Raw genomic sequence first — 17371 nt, forward strand, 5'->3', positions numbered from 1 at the left:
AATTTTGAAATTATGTTTAAACTTCTATGATTTAACTTTTGTGTGCATGAAACAAGAACAGGTAGGAAATAAACTTCCTTATGTTCTAAGTGCAAAATCTGTTTGTGTTTCTTCTGTGTGTTGCTTCTATTTTTAATTTTAATTTAGCACCAAAGTCCTAGAATTGTCACCTCGGGTTTACCTGACATTGTGTATTGTTGTCTCTGTTAACTATTGTCAGTGGAAATCGAAAAACCTTATTATACTAAGCATGGAATCATGGTCCATAAACATTTACACTTGATGCCATTCAATACTCCAAAACTGAGAAAGCCGAAACTGTAGGAACTTCTCTTTATTTCTCTTATATTGAAAATTCCTCAGAAATGCCAGAAAGTAAAATGACTACTGCTGATATCTCAGTTTTCAGAGGCACTATGGGTGAAAAACTAGTATTTGCAATAACATTGCAATTGAATGTTTTCCTTGCCAGAACAGTGCCGATAGGTTAGTCTCGCCATAGAGGCTGTAAGCTCTACTGGAACTGTACTGGCCAAGTGCAAGTCCAGCAAAGGTGGCTCTGCTCTTTGCGGGGCATCAGGTTCCAAGACAGTACAAGTGTAGGATCATTTGTATGAATGAAGCCATAATGTTTCCATGTGTAGCTGAACTGCTAAATCATGAGGGAGCCCAAAACTGCAGAAATACTGAGGGGCGTTCTGCAAGAATCAGCTCAGCGCTATCCAGGCTCATTATTTTCTGCTTACATTGTACTTGGCATCAAGATCTCTGCACTCTACTTCTCAGTTACAGATTTATTGGCATCTCTCGCCCTCGTCCTGCCCCACTTTCTAAATAATGAGAATATCACCATGTTCTTTAATAGCAGATAAATTTTTAACTATATATCAGAAGTTTTGTTTTAGATGCCTTGTATGATCTAATGAACAGGCCTTCTTGCTTACTGAAGTTCCAAGGTTAATCTTGAGAAGCTGAATGTCATGTGGACAGAGGCAGATAACATGTTATGTAAAGGTTTAGTCGGATAGGACAAAGATCTCAGGAATAGTCAAGGCTTAGTGACACAATTTGGTATATCTTACCAGTTTTGTAGGTTAAGGGTTTACTATGCAATATCTTGGAATTTGTTTAGAAAACAAGAGTATTAGTTGAACAAGCATGAAGTCACACACACAATCACAGAATGTTAAGGATTGGAAGGGACCTCAAAATTCAGTTTTACAGGTGATTACTTTGTCATGTCATCACATGCGACATTTAAGACTAACTTTATTGCTGTTTACTTTTATGAGCAGTTGAAAACACTAGTTTATAAATGAATTCTTCATCTTTTCAATATCCCCACTACAGGTATTTTTTCTATTGTGATAATTATTCTTCAAATTCAAACAATACTAATTCTTTAAGGAAAAAGTGCAAATTTTGGGCCATAGAACTGGTATGTCTGACTAGTACTGTCGGGGTTAAACAGTTTATTTTTTCTTTTACAGCACTGAAGAACATGGAAATCTTTTAACATTTTTCAGAAGCCTTTCATCTTATGCTGAGTGGTATGAACATCGTAGATGTACCTTCCTGCATTTCAAGGTAGTGTATCTCAAGCCTTTATATATCAGTACTATGTTTAGTTCTTTAAGTAGTTCATTAAGACAGAGCAATGGAGGTGAAATTAGCACTCTTTAGCCGAGTATGGGAATCTTAATTTTTGTGTGTTGTGGAGAAGAGAATATTAGCTGAAGAATCTTGTGTTGTGCTCAAGCAACAATGCCCTTGCTTGGTATTTATCTTGATTTTTACCATACTTGTTGCTTGTTTATGCTTTTACTGTACTTGTTACTTGTTCCTTAGACGTGGGGGAAAATAAGAGTATATGTGCCTTTCTGTAGGGGAGTAAGACAGTTTTTCATTGGTATTACATTTCATTTTGAAGAGAGAAAAAATGTAAAAGAAGAAATTAAGAGAAAATAACATATGTAGTCTTTGGCATTTAAATGTTAGTTCTGGAGGACTGGATCTGTTTCTTGAAAATGTGGCAGAATGTGTTTAGACGACAGCACTTTCAGTACTGAAGTGTTTTACTTGAATGGGTAATAAACTGTTCCTCACTCTTAACTGGAACATAGTATTTGAACTTAGTTTTAGATTACCAATATTTGGCTTGTTTGCTCTGTCTTTTCACTGGTTTTAAGATAAACAGCTAATCCATGGAGTAAAAATACTGTAGTCTAACAGACATAGAACATCTTATACGATGCTTAATGTTAGAGGAGGATGTTTAGCTGCTTAATTGTGCATGTGTGTTCTTAGTTCAGTTTTATTTAGCTCAAGCGTTTACTGTCATTAAACTCAGCACCATCTTTACTTTTCAGCTGTAGTAGAAGGGGGAACTGGTTTGTCTCCTGTTTTTTGCATCTTTTGGGCCTTTGAGTTCTGTGCTAGATTAATCGATTTCTATTATCAAGTCAACCAGATTAAAGAAAAAAGTACTAAATTCTGATAATGTTAAAAAATAATAATCCTGTCCTCAGCTGAGTAATATACTGATGTCTAATCCTGCTGGTTGTTGTATAAGGTCTTTTCTTTAATCTCTACATAAGGAAGATAGAGCACCAAGGGCTTTATGGCGTGAGGGGTTTTTTTTTGAGTGTGGGGTTTGGTTTTTTTTTCCAACTTCACTTGCTGCTTTCTGATCCTTCAATCAGCCTCAAGACAGTTGCTGTGGTTTCTGGGACAGTAATTCAGTGAACTGTTGTAAATATTTCTTATTTTAAAGTTCAGTACAAAAATGAAAAGATGGAAAGGATAGGTCTGGAGACTATTTGTAAATTGCTGTATGTATCTTAAGCAGTTTTTAAAAGTGTTTGTTCAGATGTTGAGTGTAAACAATGAAGGGCTATAATCATGGCTAAAAGAGGTGTGAAGATAAATTCTCTTAAGACATATATTACAAGTTGGTCAATATTACAAATATTCTTTCTAAAGGTATTTTGCTTTCCATGGACAAAGATGCTGTTGAGAAAGGCAAACCAATTTGGGAAAATATTTATCAAGTATGATTAACTATATGTGCTTATGAAGAGTTTTCTAGGCCTTTTTTCTGCTAGCATTTGTAATTATTTTTTTTAGAAACAGAAGACTTCCTGAGGTAAGAGAATTAATAAAAAGGTTCAAAGATCAAATCTGACAATTCAAATAACCAGATTTGTAGCTTAATATTCTCTAGTAACTTGAGTGAAATTGACTAGACATATCCTCTTAACATATGCATAAAAACAATTGAAGAGTTTTATCCTATTAATATTCACACTCGGACAACATTAAAAAATGCATCTGTAGTCTTTGTAAATTTTTTTTTTTTTCATACCTGCTTGCTAAACTTCAAGTATATAGGCAGGGAACTGTGCACAGTATTGGAGAGAAGACTATTTGAGGTGGGATTTGGGATTTCTAGCTTTTCTATTATTTTATTATTTAAAAGAAAATTACCCAGGCTGTTAAGTAGAAATAGACGATGCTTCTAATAGTTTTTTCACAGTGTAGTGTAAAAACAGGAAAAGTAAATTACTTTTTTTTCTTAGTTTTGGTACTTGAGAAGGAAGGAATAATGTAGAAGTGATTGAATACTTCAAATAATAATGAACGTTTAAATGACAATTGAAAGTTTCAAGCCAATCTGGACATCACTGTATTTCTAAAAGGCTGACTGTCACAAATAGCAGTTTTGTAGTGAGAGTTTTCTCAGTTAACAAGAGTAATGGTGGGATGGATAACTCGGATAAATTGAAAAAGAAATTTAAATTATACATTGATTTGACTGTAAGCAGCTTTCCTAGAAAGTGGGGGCAGATTTAGGTTGGTGTGAGTAGAGCAGTGTTCAGTTGTAAGCATTTTGTGGTCTGTATTATATACTCCCTGACATTGTGCATTAGCAATTGTGGAATTTTTTTTGTTGTTTGTTTTTTGTTTGTTTTGGTTTTTTTTGTACTGAAACGAGTTAGTCTACAATGTACAAGCTTCACATAAACAATAAGGAATTGAGTATACTGTAACTACCTGTTGCTGTTGCTCCTCACTTCTACTGAAAAAAATTTACAAGGTAGTGCTTTAAATAGATTTTTGAAGGGGTGAGTGAAGTGTGCCACAAGTCTTTTGTATGGCATTATTTGTATGGCAGGTCTTACTGTATTGCTACAATAAATATTATGTCTGCAAAATGGATTTACATCTTCAAATAACTTTCTGATTAAGACACACCCTTAGCCTGCTATAAGGCTGAACAACTGAAACATGTTGGCATTGCTGGAAGAGCAATCTGATATCGATAAAGAATGTTGGCAATGCTGAAAGAGTGTTGAATCTGATATTGATAAACAAGGAAAAAATTCAAGTTTTATTGGAAATAGAGAACAGAAATAGTGATAGGAAAAAACAGAACAGTGTACATTCAGCTTGATATTAGTACTGGTCACACAAATAGAAGGCAAAAAAATCCCACATACTGAAACCCTTCTCACTTAGTGTTTTGATGAGTTAACTTTCTGTGAATGGGGAAAGTAAATTAAAACATCCGATAATTTATTGCCTGCATGGGGTATTCAGAAGGTACCAGTTCTCTGCTTTGGTTTGCTCAAAAAATATTTAGCACATTAATTAGTGTTACTGTAGATTTTTAGTACTTTTAAAAAATATATACAACATTTTAATGTAAAATTAATAAGGTGGTAGTGGTTAGGTCTTAGAGTGTTTACATGTGTATATATTACATGAATGTGCACATATTTGTGTATACACATGCAACTATTTTCATAGGAAGAGTTTTGGTGATATTTACTGATGCTATCAATACTGGAAAGAGCTTTATTTAGTAATAATGATTTGTGATGAGAACAAGGTCAGACAATGAATTTCTTTCTTGTTACACCAAATATCTTAAAATAGAAAATATTGGGGATTGCTCTGTCTTTCTTGGTTAATGGATTCAAGGCAAAAATATTTTTGTCCTACATTTCATAATTACATCATCTTTCCAGAACGATGAGCCCACAGTTGATCCTTGACATAGTTACTTTAAAAGTGACTGGAAGTCTCTTAGGTCTCAACACTCTTGGTGGCAGAGCATCAGTATGTTCAGAACTAAGCGTGCAATTAATTCTTGTAGTGCAAGCAGTAACAAATCAAGGCTTAGCTAAATAAGATAAATAAAAATAATATAAAATATCCTGTAAAATCAGTATTCTAGATGTAGTGATACATCATCATGCATTTTATGCTTAACTATTTCTACAAATTAGGAACCTATACTAGCTTCAAAATTAGTACAAAGTTGATCTGGTAATAGTAAATGGCACGCTTTTGGCATTCATTTGTCTGAAAGTTTACAACTGTGGTAGGTATTTGGGGAGAGAAACTGAAAATGAATGTCAGAAATGTATAGCTGTGTAAGTAAAGACATTGTGTCCTGTATCAATTATGTCTAATTTTGGGCAAACTGACTGCACACATTGATTTGTGTTTCTAATGCACTGCATGGTTTAAAGTAGTTGAGTGAAATGGTGCTTGAAGTTAACACTATTTTAAGATTAATGATAGAATCAACTTTTCTTTATAGTTTAAAGATGTGATTGATTTTCTGTAATGAGCAAAAGTATTGTTGTACAAGGGTAATTCTCTTTATTTGCACTGACATCTAGCTGAAATCTTACTTATTTACAGGTAAAAACATTAATTCAGCTATGCTATGATTTATATTGTCACATTTCCTTGTCAAGAAAAAGCAATGGAACAAGGCTCAGTCTACATTATCTGTTAATAACAAAAACACTTGGAGTCATACTATGCTGTACTTTGATCATCGTATTAAAATGGGTAGCTGGTGTGGCAAAAATGACTCTTGTGAGTATGGCTGAGTAAAATGTATATATTTCAATTAAAAATACCTTGTGTAAAAATAAAATACATATATAATATATATGCACACACACACTCTGAGATTATTTGAAAGCAAAATAGTAGGAGGAATTTTAACAGATTTTTGAAAAGTTCCACTTGCTATGTTGCTTGGTACAATGAGCCTAAATAGGAATTATTCTCATTTTCCACAAACCAAGTTTTTAAGGAAGCTTTAATGAAGTTAAGCTTTGAGAAGTTCTGTTTCTGAACATAATGTTCTTTTGTATGCAGCTTCATCCAATACATTTTTGTAAGTCAATTGAAAAACTTCCATTTCAGATTAAAAAAGTGGGATAGGAATTAAGATGTACTTTTCCTCTGTAGCTTGCTCAGGGAATGTTTTGCATTTATCTGAAATTAGTATGTAGTGATTGTTCTGGGTACTGGTGAAGAATGTGAACAAGCAGTTACTTGTGTGATTTTTACCTACACATAAAGAATATGTGGTGAAATAAAAGTTGAGAAGGTGTGTGTGTATATGTAATTTTACATTGTCATTAAGAGAAAAGATTCTGAAAGCGGGGATGACATTTAACTCCTAAATAAAGTGGCTGTTTTGAAACAGTTATTTCAGAGGAGAACCACGTTTCAACATAGTAGAAGGTTCTGGGTATGCAGGGAAAAGGGTATTAGTAAGGGAGAGGATATAAACATGTAAACAGAGGAAAAAGAATGAGCTTTTGTTACGATGTTTAAGTTTTGGCATGTATAATTACATAAGTAGTGGCTAGTAGTATGTTCCTACGGGCAGTGTTCTCAAGCAGGAAAAAGCGTTCACGTGCTTTGCCAAGAGGATTGGGTTGCCTTCCATCCTTATCTCATCCATATGTGTGCGGATGTAACGTGTGTTATTGGATTTGCAGAATGTGTCATCGGTGATTGTAGTAATGTTGTTGTACTGCAAAACAAAACAATTTTTAATAAATAAATAAATACACATATATACACACCCGATATGTTGAAGAATTTTCAAACTTAGTTTTATTCCTCTTGCCCTCCCATTTTATTGTCATTGGGACTGATTTGTGTATACTTTAGATACGTAGGAATCAAGTCTCTTCAAACCAGTCGATGAGCTGATAAGCCATTTGAGGTTGTTATTGATGTTTGGAATATATTGCTAATAAAAGACTTGCTTATTTTTCCCATTTCCTATCCTTGATGTACAGAAACTAAAGAGGGTGATTGGCTAACAAACAACTTCTGAATTTCTGTATGATTGTGGCCACGCAGACTGGAGATAAATTGTTTTCTTTGGAGAAGCATTAGACAACTGTAGCACAACTGCAGCATGAACTGTTTTAAAAGATGGTGAGTTTAGTTTGTAGTATGTAACTAATGAGGCTCTTCGTAATAGAACGTTAAGGAAATATTTAAAAAAATACCTGAAGGTGAAGAATACGCAGACTTTCCGGTAAGTTAAGAGGAACAGATTCCAGTGCGTTATGTCCTAAGTAGAGGTAGGCCAAATTTGTCAGCTTCTAATAGAAAGAAAGCGAGATTATTAATGCCGGTATCACTGAAGTTTAAGTAATATGCGCCTATTACAAGACATCAGTATTTTCTTCCAGTCACATAGAGAGTGCGTAAAGCTATCTAACGTGAAACATACTTTTGCTGTGAATATTGAATTCTATTGTATCAAGAAGCTCAGAACAAGCCTGTGTTTTGGAAATGTCAGTGCCAGATTATTGGTTATAAAACCTGAAACCACTAGAAAGCTATATCCTTCTTTGTTAGTATTTATGTGGTCCTCACTATTGTATTTGAGCCATCAATTTTTGAATTGAGTTTTTCATTGCATGTAAGAGAGAAAGGAAATAGGTAAAATACTTCATAGAAAACTTTTTTTATATGGGCAACACAAGAGAGTGAGTGTGCAAAGGACTATTATTCCAAAGTGCCTTAAAAACAGAAAAAGAGGTGGAAAGCTGCTTCATTGTTGTTTCTTAGATTACAGAAATACAGAAAACTTCATTTGCTGGTATACTGGATAGTCTAGTTGCTAATTTGACTTACTTTGGTTGCCTAAATTATTGTGGTTTACTTACCTTGAAAGCATTTGCTTTGATTCCTCTGCTCTTGATTCTATTTTGGTTTGCATTAAATGTTGTTAGTTTGGGAGGCAGAACAGGAAGCTTCAGAAGTCTATTTTCAGCAAGAGAAAGTTCTTCCAATAACAGAAGCTTTGAAAAGGCTCCATCTTCTATTTCTTCTATCCTATTTCCACTAAAATCAATTCTTCTCAAGGTAGCTTTGAACAAAAGAAATGGAAATCTAAGTATTGAATTTATAATTACATAGTATGAAGCTTGTATAGTTGCATATGTTAAAAGCTACACTGTCTGCACAATCCTAATTGTGATCTACAAATGTAAATACTATTAAAATATGTATAAAATCCACATTTTAATTTCGTCATGGCCTGAAATTTTTTTAAAAAAAGGAAAGTACTCCTTCCTTTTTTTCCCCCTGCTCCTAGAGAAAACATTATTTCAGATATTAATAGAATTTGTCATTTTGTAGAGTGAGATAGCTGAGAGATATTTCCCTGGATCATTTGAAGGAAAAATAATACCTGGTCATTTAAGACTGGCTGGGGTGCAGAGTTAAATTTTATTTTTAGTGATCTGCTCTTTCTCAGGTTGTGTGGGAATATTAAGATGGATACATGAGGCAAAATGGGTTTCCATGTTGCCTGCATAGTTCCTGTCGTAATAGAAGCATTGAATTAAATAAGTAATAAACATAATGAAATCTAGCAAAGTATAAATTACATCTTATTTTGGTAATCTTGGCATACTATTATGGGACAACAGCTTCAAATATACAACTGGGTAAACAGAAATTAAAATTTGAACATTACTTACGAATGTCAGCAAAATCCGAGACTGCTATCCTTTTTATTTTGTTAAATCGTGCATAAAGATACGCTGTTTCCTTTGGCAGTGGGGGTACGGCTTCGATATCTATTTCTTCGCAGTACACTGATCCGCTTAAACACACGCAGAGCAGACAAGTGGGTAAATCTGGAAGCAAATTATTTTGAGTAGACAGAAATTATTCAACTACCTTAAGCTTGATTATTCAAACCAGAATTTTCTCTAGTATCTCTTAAGATTTCCCATCATTAGGTTTTTAAAAATTTCTATTGACATCAGTTCTGAAAAGATTTAATGTTCTGAACTTTTTTGAGTTTTGCATTCTTATCATGCATAATTTCCCTGTGTATATTCTCTGTTCTTATCTAAGCATGCACTGAAATGCTATTAATCGGTCTTAATTCAGTTTCATTGTTTAATTGGCTTAGTCTCTTGTGAATATGACAACTGCATCTCTGTGGTCATGTTAAATATCATCTTTAGAACTATTCTTTTAAAAAGAGAAATCCATGCAGGAGAAGCACCTGGCAGTGCACACATTTGGTACTGTAATTGGATTGGAGCATTTCTGGCTGGGTCATGAATACTCTGTGTTACTTCAAGCTACTATTTTGTCTAATCCTTTTTATAAAACTCTAGCAATGATGTTTATATAATTACTTTAAGCATTCTGTTCCTGTGTTTTACTGAGGTTTTTAATAGCTGTTATTTTTAGTGAGGGAAGCTCTACCTTTTTTAATGCAGCTTAAATCTGTTATGGCTTGTCATGTATAACAAATATGGCTTTCAATCCAGTTTCATTGCCACTGCTATCAGATCTGTTTTCTATATTGTGAGATTTTTTGTTAGCTTCCAAATTGATCTGTTCGTCATACAGAGAGTGCTGTCATACTGCTAGGTAGTTTGTTATCACTATGGAGCAAAATAGGATCTTCCACAACCAGTGAAGAGTTACAGAAGTAGCCAGTTGATACTGGGAAGCAAACCCAGTATGTATAATAATTTTTTTTTTTCCTTACAGAGGTACGGTAGAGAATGGAATTGAGATGTTGAGCTTTAGCTTTGTGAATATTACTGTTTGTTAGACTTCAGAGTTCTGCCCCGTTTGCCTTTTTTGATTTAGTGGCTTGTTTGTCATGTGATAGGGTAGGAAATGGAAAATGGTTGTGAAACAATGTTGTCACTATTTAAAAGGCAACAGTTTTTATGCTTGTCTGTGACTAGAAGCTCTGGTGTTCTTACAGGTTTTTTTTCCATTTCTTGTGGGGGCTTGTTGACAGAGGCTGTTTGGCGATGACTAACCTGAATTAAAACTTTGGAGATTGACACTCCAGTGTCTTGCTGAATCCTCAGTTATTTTTTGAAGTTTAGGTCACAGTTACACCTGAAATACGTGTCTCCTTTTTTTTTTTTTTTTTTTTTTTTAAGCTCTGGCAGAGAGAAACATTGCTCCTTTCACATTTAGACATCATTGTGACTCATTAGAAGAAATCTGGACATACACCTCAGGGCCTGTAGGAAACTTAGGCTAGTGAAGAATGTTTCTCATGTATTTTAACTGTTGACCTCCCTGATAATCAGGTGTAAACTGTGAGTACTGCCAGTTCTTCAAATAAATCTATTTAAATAATTTAAGCACATCATATTTCATCATGACTTGGTTAAACTGTGGAACTTATTGAGGTGTGTATTTTGTTTTTCTTGGTTTTATTGCCTAACTTGCTTGGGTACATGTCTACAGCAAATAGAGTCTCTACAGTCTGTAGAGTTTCTTATAAGCTGTGCTTTGTGTATTCAGAGTTTTCCTGAGGGTTCTTTAAATTTTTTCATCTTGCTCCATCAGAAGTTAGAAGACTTTTCACAGGAGAAAGGAAAGATATTAATAAATGAAAATATTAGTTCTATATCCCTTATTATAATTTGTATATTAAATTTTCATATTAAAATATGTTCTTTAGAAGACCTTAAAAGTTAGTGTATTCAGATCAGTTAACTTACTTGTGTCCTTTGTTGGTGCTGCATTGAGTTCGCTGTCATCCCCTTGCAGTCTTAGGGAAGTGTCAAGAGAAACATTTGTTCCCTCCTTTGTGTGAGAGCAATGTTATTTTAAAAAACAAACAGCAAACAAAAAAGCACAGAGTATTACAAAGATCTGAAGTAGCACGTTTTTCAGAATGAGCCTCCTACGACATACTTCCTTATGACATGTAATTTTAAAAATCATGTTACTCATCCAGAATATCAGAGTATAAATATTATCCATTTTGTACATGAGCTATTCACTTTGAAAGGCAAGAAGGGAAGATGGTGCTGCTAGTGTTCTTTAGAAAGGTAAAGTTCTTTAGGAAAGAACAGTAAATAAAAAATAAAAATAGAGAGAAAAAAATAGACTACGTGGTAGGGAAGGAATATCTAAGTGATGGGTGTCTCCAAAAACCTGGAGTTCTAAATATAGAAGATTTTGCATATCATACCAAATGTGATAGGATTCTTGAGAATGTAAGTTATATTTTTTTGTTTTACTTAAATAATCTCAGTAAAATAACATTTCCTTGCATTTGAAGTTATTTAGAATTCCCTGTTAGAGACAGTCATTGCATCTTTTCCACTGCAGGACAACTTAGTTTATAAAGATGTTCCTTTCGGGTACTGGCTGCAATTTAGCAATTCATTGTCATTAACTGCACTTAAGTCTGTTTCAAGACCTGGGCTGCTAACAGAAAGGGCCTTTTGTGATTCAGGGAATGGTAGTCAGGTTTTCATTGAATACCATAGGAATTTTAGAGAATTACATACTATTTCTAGAACTGTAGTATATATACAATGGGTTATACTGTGATTTGCATGTATGAAAGTTAAGGCGATTTTTAGGTTGACAGTGGCAATTGTGCTTGGCCAGCATAATTCATTTTCTGTTTTGATGTGGAATGGTTGTAGGACAGACTAAGACAATATGCTTTTTGGTCTCAGTGGCTATTAAAAACACATGGGGAAGAGTACATTATCGGGTGTGGAAGATGTTTTTCTTTCAGCAGGCTTAAGAATCAGGCCCTGGCAGGAGTACAGACCCCTGGTGAAGAGTGCTGCTTACGCACTGCAAGTGCTCATGATTTTTTTTTTTTAATTCTATCCTTCCCTACCACCCACCAGTCATGTAGCACACAGACAGTTCATCTACTAGAGCAATGTGAAAATAACATCATCTGTCAAGTTACTTTTGATACTAACTTTGTTTTATTCAGCATTTGGTTGCTTCCGTATATTTTACTGTGGGAAATTCTTGTATTCTGCAAAATAAACCCCTCAAGCTTGACAGAAAGCCTGAGAAACAAATATCTTGGCCAGCCTCTGTCATTTTGACCCTTTTTTAGCCTCTGAATCATCCATCCCTTGGCCGTTCCCTGCATCTGTCTAGCCAGCCTATGGCTTTTTTGCTTCTTGTTTTTGTGTAATATTAGAGTTAGGTTAGTTTGTTCTAGTAGGACTTTTATACCCAAGTTAGAATGCTGGCGACAGTTCAGCAGTTGTTGCATGAAACTTCTGTGTAGGGAAAGAGCTTTTGCGGTGTTTGGTATAGAGAAGCTGGGGGGTGTGAGCTGAACAGCTGGACTCAAAAAAGCAGCAAATCTTACAGAAGTTTTCTGCAAAACTGTTTAGCTTGCATCCATATGTTGATGAGACGTGTGAAGATGTGGTCCTTGACTGAGGTGTCCGTGCCAGTAGAGACTTCGGTATAGATGGAATTATAATAGAACAACTGTTCTTCTGTTGTAGTTTGGCTCATAAGGGACATTTTTAATATGCTTATGTGAAAAATGTGTTTGCTGACATAGCATATGTGTACCAGGTGCAGATTTCTAGTACAGTATCCTTCTGGAGGTATGATCTAGGACAGAGTATGCATGTGAGTTCTTTGCAGAATACAGTGTACAACTAATTTATGCAAGTGGGAAATGTCAACAAAAAAAAAACCTGATTACTTGCAGAATACTGTTAAAGCCACAGAATTAAACAACAGATCCCACTCCCTCCATCCCGCCCCCCCCCAACAAAAGACCAACCTACTAAACAAAAAAATGTAGTATAACCAGCCAATATACTGAAAGTATTTCCTGGTCAGCTATAAAAATTCCTAGCAGTGCAGAAGATCCATTTGGATTATGACCACAGAAAATTCATTACTTGCATATGGAGGGAATGCACTGAAGGAATATTAGCCCACTTACATAATTAAATTCCACCTGCACCTTGCACTTTACTCCACAGACATGAGTTACCTACACAAAACCACATTAACGTTAATCTTTATAACACACAAAGGTCCATAAAGCTGATCGTTTATATTCAATGGAATTAATTAGTCCAGGTATGAGACAGTGTCTATTGCATGATTCTATTGTGGAAAATAAGATTTCAAGTTTTTAAGCTTCTCATATTTTTATTTAGGACTGGGGTGGCTGTGCTTTCAAATAATAATAATAGTAATATGTTTTGCTTGCCTGACCTTTTCATTAGTAGAAGACTAAAGTTCACTTTATGTTGTTGATTGCTAACACAAATATTTCTTCTGTTGTTTTCACTATATATCTTTTTTTCTGACTGTGTGTTCAAGCATACAGTAAGGGGTTAAATTTGTCATGTGAGAGAGATTTCTGACTGGGCATGTTTGACTAAACTGTTGGCATGTAATTTCAATTACAGTTAACACTTAATATTCTGGAAGCTAGCATTTGTGCAACAAATGAATAGAAAAATTGTTTGCACATCCCATGATTTAACTTGGGAATACTGGAACTTGTATGTATGTATTGGTTGCACATAAGGAACTAATTTATTATTTTGCAATGAAAATATGTTATTGGAGAACTGACCTGATGGAAATAATGACTGGCTGCATTCCTAGAATTATCCTAAGCAGAACTGTTGGCCTGCAGAAGACCTAGTTTAGTTTATGACTCTGCCAGTGCAGATTTTTATTATTCTGTGGCACATCTGTTGGCACCATTTCCTTCTAGGTATTGTCCTTGTTATTTTTACTGAAACAGTAGTGTATTCTTAGTAGAACAGTTTTAGTAATGAATGTAATCTGATGCTGTGCCCAACTAATGTTTTTAGTATTAAAAACAAACAAACAAACAAACCCGAACAAAAAAAAAAGCCCGCCTTAGTTGTGAATGGATAGCCACCTAATAGTTAAGGATGATTTAAATCATATTCTTTTCATTGGTTTATTAAACTTGTTACTTCACCACCGTGGCAGGTGTCGGATTTAAAAATAACTTAGATGCTTTTTCATATAAATACATACCTGCTATTTTTGGTCTAGTAGTGGAAAGCTATAATTTAAGTAGAATTGGGAAAATATTTAAAAGGTATACAGAAGTGATTTTTCTATATAAGTGCTGCAATTTTTTACTTATTATATTTTTTTCGTGTTTATCAGACTAAGTTATTGTAACAAGCATGGCTAATATTAATGAAAACTTCCTTGAATTTATTAATACTTGGTTGTTACCACTTTGTTTGGATATCTGGTATTTTCCTTGGCAGCTAGTCTTGGGGCAGTTATTGCTAGTTTTTCTTCCTGATCAGTGTTGTATCTGGTTCTCTAGCTGTGTAACATTTAGGTCCTGCCAGAGGCAGTCTGAACAGAGGTCCCTGTCAGCTGAGGCTCTTGCACTTCATTTAACTCTCATCTGGTTTTGTGCCTTCTGCCTAAGTGTTTTAACAGGCACCTATGTGGAGCACACAGCTCAAAGTTCAGAATTGACCATTTGGGGGTGCTGGTGAGTGCCGTGAGGCATAATCTTTATTGCTACCTTTAAGACTCTCAAAAGTGTTAACAATGTAGGTGACTACCACAAGACTGGACGTTCCATAGTGGTTCAGGACTGCTAAACTCTGGAGTTGCAAAAAACCCAAACACCCACCACTGAAAAACAGGGCAAAAAAACTTGATAGTTTGGGAAGTCAAAAGAGAAACTGTGGTTTATGCTGGCAGGTTATGTCCAATTAAAAGTACTGTTTCAAGTATTATTTTGATATATATTAAAAAATCCTAAATAAAATCACCCTCTCTGTTTTTAAACAAATTTACTTTGTTAATAGTGTTACTCGAACTGTTGAGCTAATAGGCTAATATATCCCATTCTTGAAACTTATTAGCAGTAAGCGGTCTTTCTTGTAAAATGTTGTCTTCTGTGAGTTTCTCCAACTGTAACAAGGGTAGTATTTTTGTGGTTTTAATTTGAGTGTCTTTCCCTACGTCTGAAACCATTGTATGTTTTTCTGTTATTATAAGAGTTTTCCATAAAACTCACATACATGCATGTAACACCTTATTCAATGCTTAGCAGTTAAAAAGATTAAAAACATAAATATTAAAATACCTTTCTTATATCCTTGGATTGCATTTCATAATCTTGCTGGATCAGGCTTCCCATGGCAACATCTGTATCATGCTCATAAAACTGGAGTGATTCTTGCTGTATAGGTGGTGCTGACTTCATCAAGGGTACAAACACAAACAACAAAAAAGTAGCCTGCAAAGTCTTCATTCTTGCACGGAACAATGCAGCTGGCTTTCACTGAGCTGGTGAAGGTCTGCTCGTGCGTTGGCTACGGAGAATACTTTCTTTGGGACTGGAAATGAAAATGCAATCCGTCAAAACAATATTTAAAGCCTAGAGGACTATTTGGCAGGGATTTCTAACGCATAAGGAACATGGAACAACTTTTAACTCTTGATATCCTTTAATTAGACTGTAGCATCATAATAACTGTTCTTAATGTGAAAAGAAACTGGGAAATAATAAAAAACATTTTCCAAATAATAAGGGAAATATTATCTTAACTGCATTACTTGTTTCCCAGTGTGCTGTTTTTGTCAATAGCAGAGGATTTTGTAAAGCATTTTGTGAAACATTTGGCACGTTTATAGCTGAACTAATTAAAACTAGAGAGGCTCAAATGCATTTTTCTTGGTTGTCAAAATAATGATTTTTCAAACCTAAATGCTCTATAACAATCTCTCATTTTCTTTGTCAAGAGAAGATAACACCACCTGAATATTTTACAGGTTGTACACTTTTCAGGCAGGAGGAGGAGGCTACAAACATAATCTTTAGAACATTTTAAATACACATGCCATACTTTTTAGAATAAGTCTTTACATGGCTTTTTTTTCCTGTTTGTTGTAATTAACCATTTTATTTAAGCTTTAGGTTGATATGCCTTTAGGAAAAAAAAAAAGTCCACCTACCGTTTTAGCAGATTCAAAGTTCTTCTGTGATCGTCATAAAACCAGATAGCCTTATTTAAATGTTAACCTGAAGTGGATTGGTAAAAGAGTAAAGTTATGAATTGTTGAAATGAATACTCATTTGAAGTTTGACAGTCTTAAATGTGCTTTCCATGGGGTAAAAACTGCTTTGCCAGCATTCTGTCCCTAGGGTGAGAGGTAATATCCTGGAGCGGGGGGTTGTACTTTGACTAACGTTTGTAAATGTTAAGTCTGCCTGGCTCATCCTGCATTTGTTACTACTTGTTAAAACAGTAGCTTTCTGCTTTGTGATCATTTACTCTTTATAATTGCCATGGCTTTTTCTGTAAATCAAATAATAATCGTGCAAACTAGAGGTCTATAATAAGGCATATGTTATCCATTTTGTTTAATGGTTTAGCTGAGAGACAAAGCAGCTGCTTTCTGACTGAGATGGAGGTAGAGCCAAAACATACGTATACCATATTAGTCACATTTTATGAGTAATAAAATGTTTCATTACAAGTTGTATATGTTTAGGGAAGTTTCACCTAAGTATGAAATGGAAACTTTTCAGATTGAAGAGTTCTTTTTTAGAATTGCATGTGTATGTGTTTGTGTTGAGATTTTTCAGACAAGTAATTAATGTCTAAATGCTTCATTAAATTGCAAAACCAATTTTTCAATAAAGTTCTGTGTTGGTTCTATAGATAACTTAGTAAACACTGTCCAGGTGTAGAATTTCCATCTGAACTACAAGCAGCAGTTTTCTGGATTTCTGATGCATTTCTTCCTCCCCCATCCTTTTCCTTATTATGTATTTTTGGCAGTCAGCACAAATGGGAGCCAGATGACCAACTTGAAAGTTTACAAAGTAGCTTTTTTGAGTATTTAAAAAGTATGTGGCAATAAAATCTATTGGGAATATAGTCAGACTTACATTTCTCTTTCATTTTCATTACTCTTTTTTTTTTTTTTTTTTTTTTCAGATAGCACTGTCAGCTGGTGTAATGTTAGTGGACCTGTTTGGTTGTTTTCTTGTAAGTGCTGCCTGGTTTAGAAACCAGATCTCTGTAGTAAATCTGCAAACTGGAGAGTGGCTACAGCCATTTGCTCTCAAACTTTTTTCCAGTTTATAATCAGTACCACTTTCTGAACTCATTAGGATTAAAAAAAAATTTTAATTTAGCTCATATGCAAACTAAACAATGTCATAGTCTGGACTTGGAGCTTGCTCTAGTATAATGATTTTGCTGTAAATATATAGCTGAAATGTAAA

The 17371-nt window shown here is 34.5% G+C and overlaps 2 protein-coding genes across 3 annotated transcripts in view; one reads left to right on the plus strand and one right to left on the minus strand.

The window, feature by feature from the left end:
* CENPP (centromere protein P) overlaps positions 1-17371 on the plus strand; it is a 149153-nt gene that overhangs the window by 13531 nt on the left and 118251 nt on the right. For both annotated transcript variants that reach the window (XM_065642451.1, XM_065642450.1), the window contains exon 6: positions 1491-1587. In XM_065642451.1, the coding sequence (XP_065498523.1) occupies positions 1491-1587 (97 nt within the window). The remainder of the gene's footprint in view (positions 1-1490; positions 1588-17371) is intronic.
* On the minus strand, positions 4364-16253 carry OGN (osteoglycin). Its single transcript, XM_065642449.1, has 7 exons — positions 16093-16253; positions 15221-15473; positions 10830-10914; positions 8820-8978; positions 8001-8203; positions 7335-7430; positions 4364-6847 (listed from the first exon to the last, which is right to left on the minus strand). The coding sequence occupies exons 2-7, from the start codon at positions 15386-15388 to the stop codon at positions 6677-6679; spliced, it is 882 nt and encodes a 293-aa protein (XP_065498521.1). The 5' UTR covers positions 15389-15473; positions 16093-16253; the 3' UTR covers positions 4364-6676.

The sequence above is a fragment of the Caloenas nicobarica genome, chromosome 11, assembly GCF_036013445.1.
Source record: "Caloenas nicobarica isolate bCalNic1 chromosome 11, bCalNic1.hap1, whole genome shotgun sequence".
NCBI lineage: Eukaryota > Metazoa > Chordata > Aves > Columbiformes > Columbidae > Caloenas > Caloenas nicobarica.

What these genes read in the sequence shown, in the direction of transcription:
- OGN (XM_065642449.1), bottom strand. Translation starts at nt 15,388, where the DNA reads ATGAAGACTTTGCAGGCTACTTTTTTGTTGTTTGTGTTTGTACCCTTG. An exon ending in TCAAAGCAAATGCTTTCAAG is followed by an intron (nt 7,431 to 8,000) that starts GTAAGTAAACCA and finishes TCTTTCTATTAG; the next exon opens with AAGCTGACAAATTTGGCCTA. An exon ending in TGCGTATTCTTCACCTTCAG is followed by an intron (nt 6,848 to 7,334) that starts GTATTTTTTTAA and finishes TTTGTTTTGCAG; the next exon opens with TACAACAACATTACTACAAT.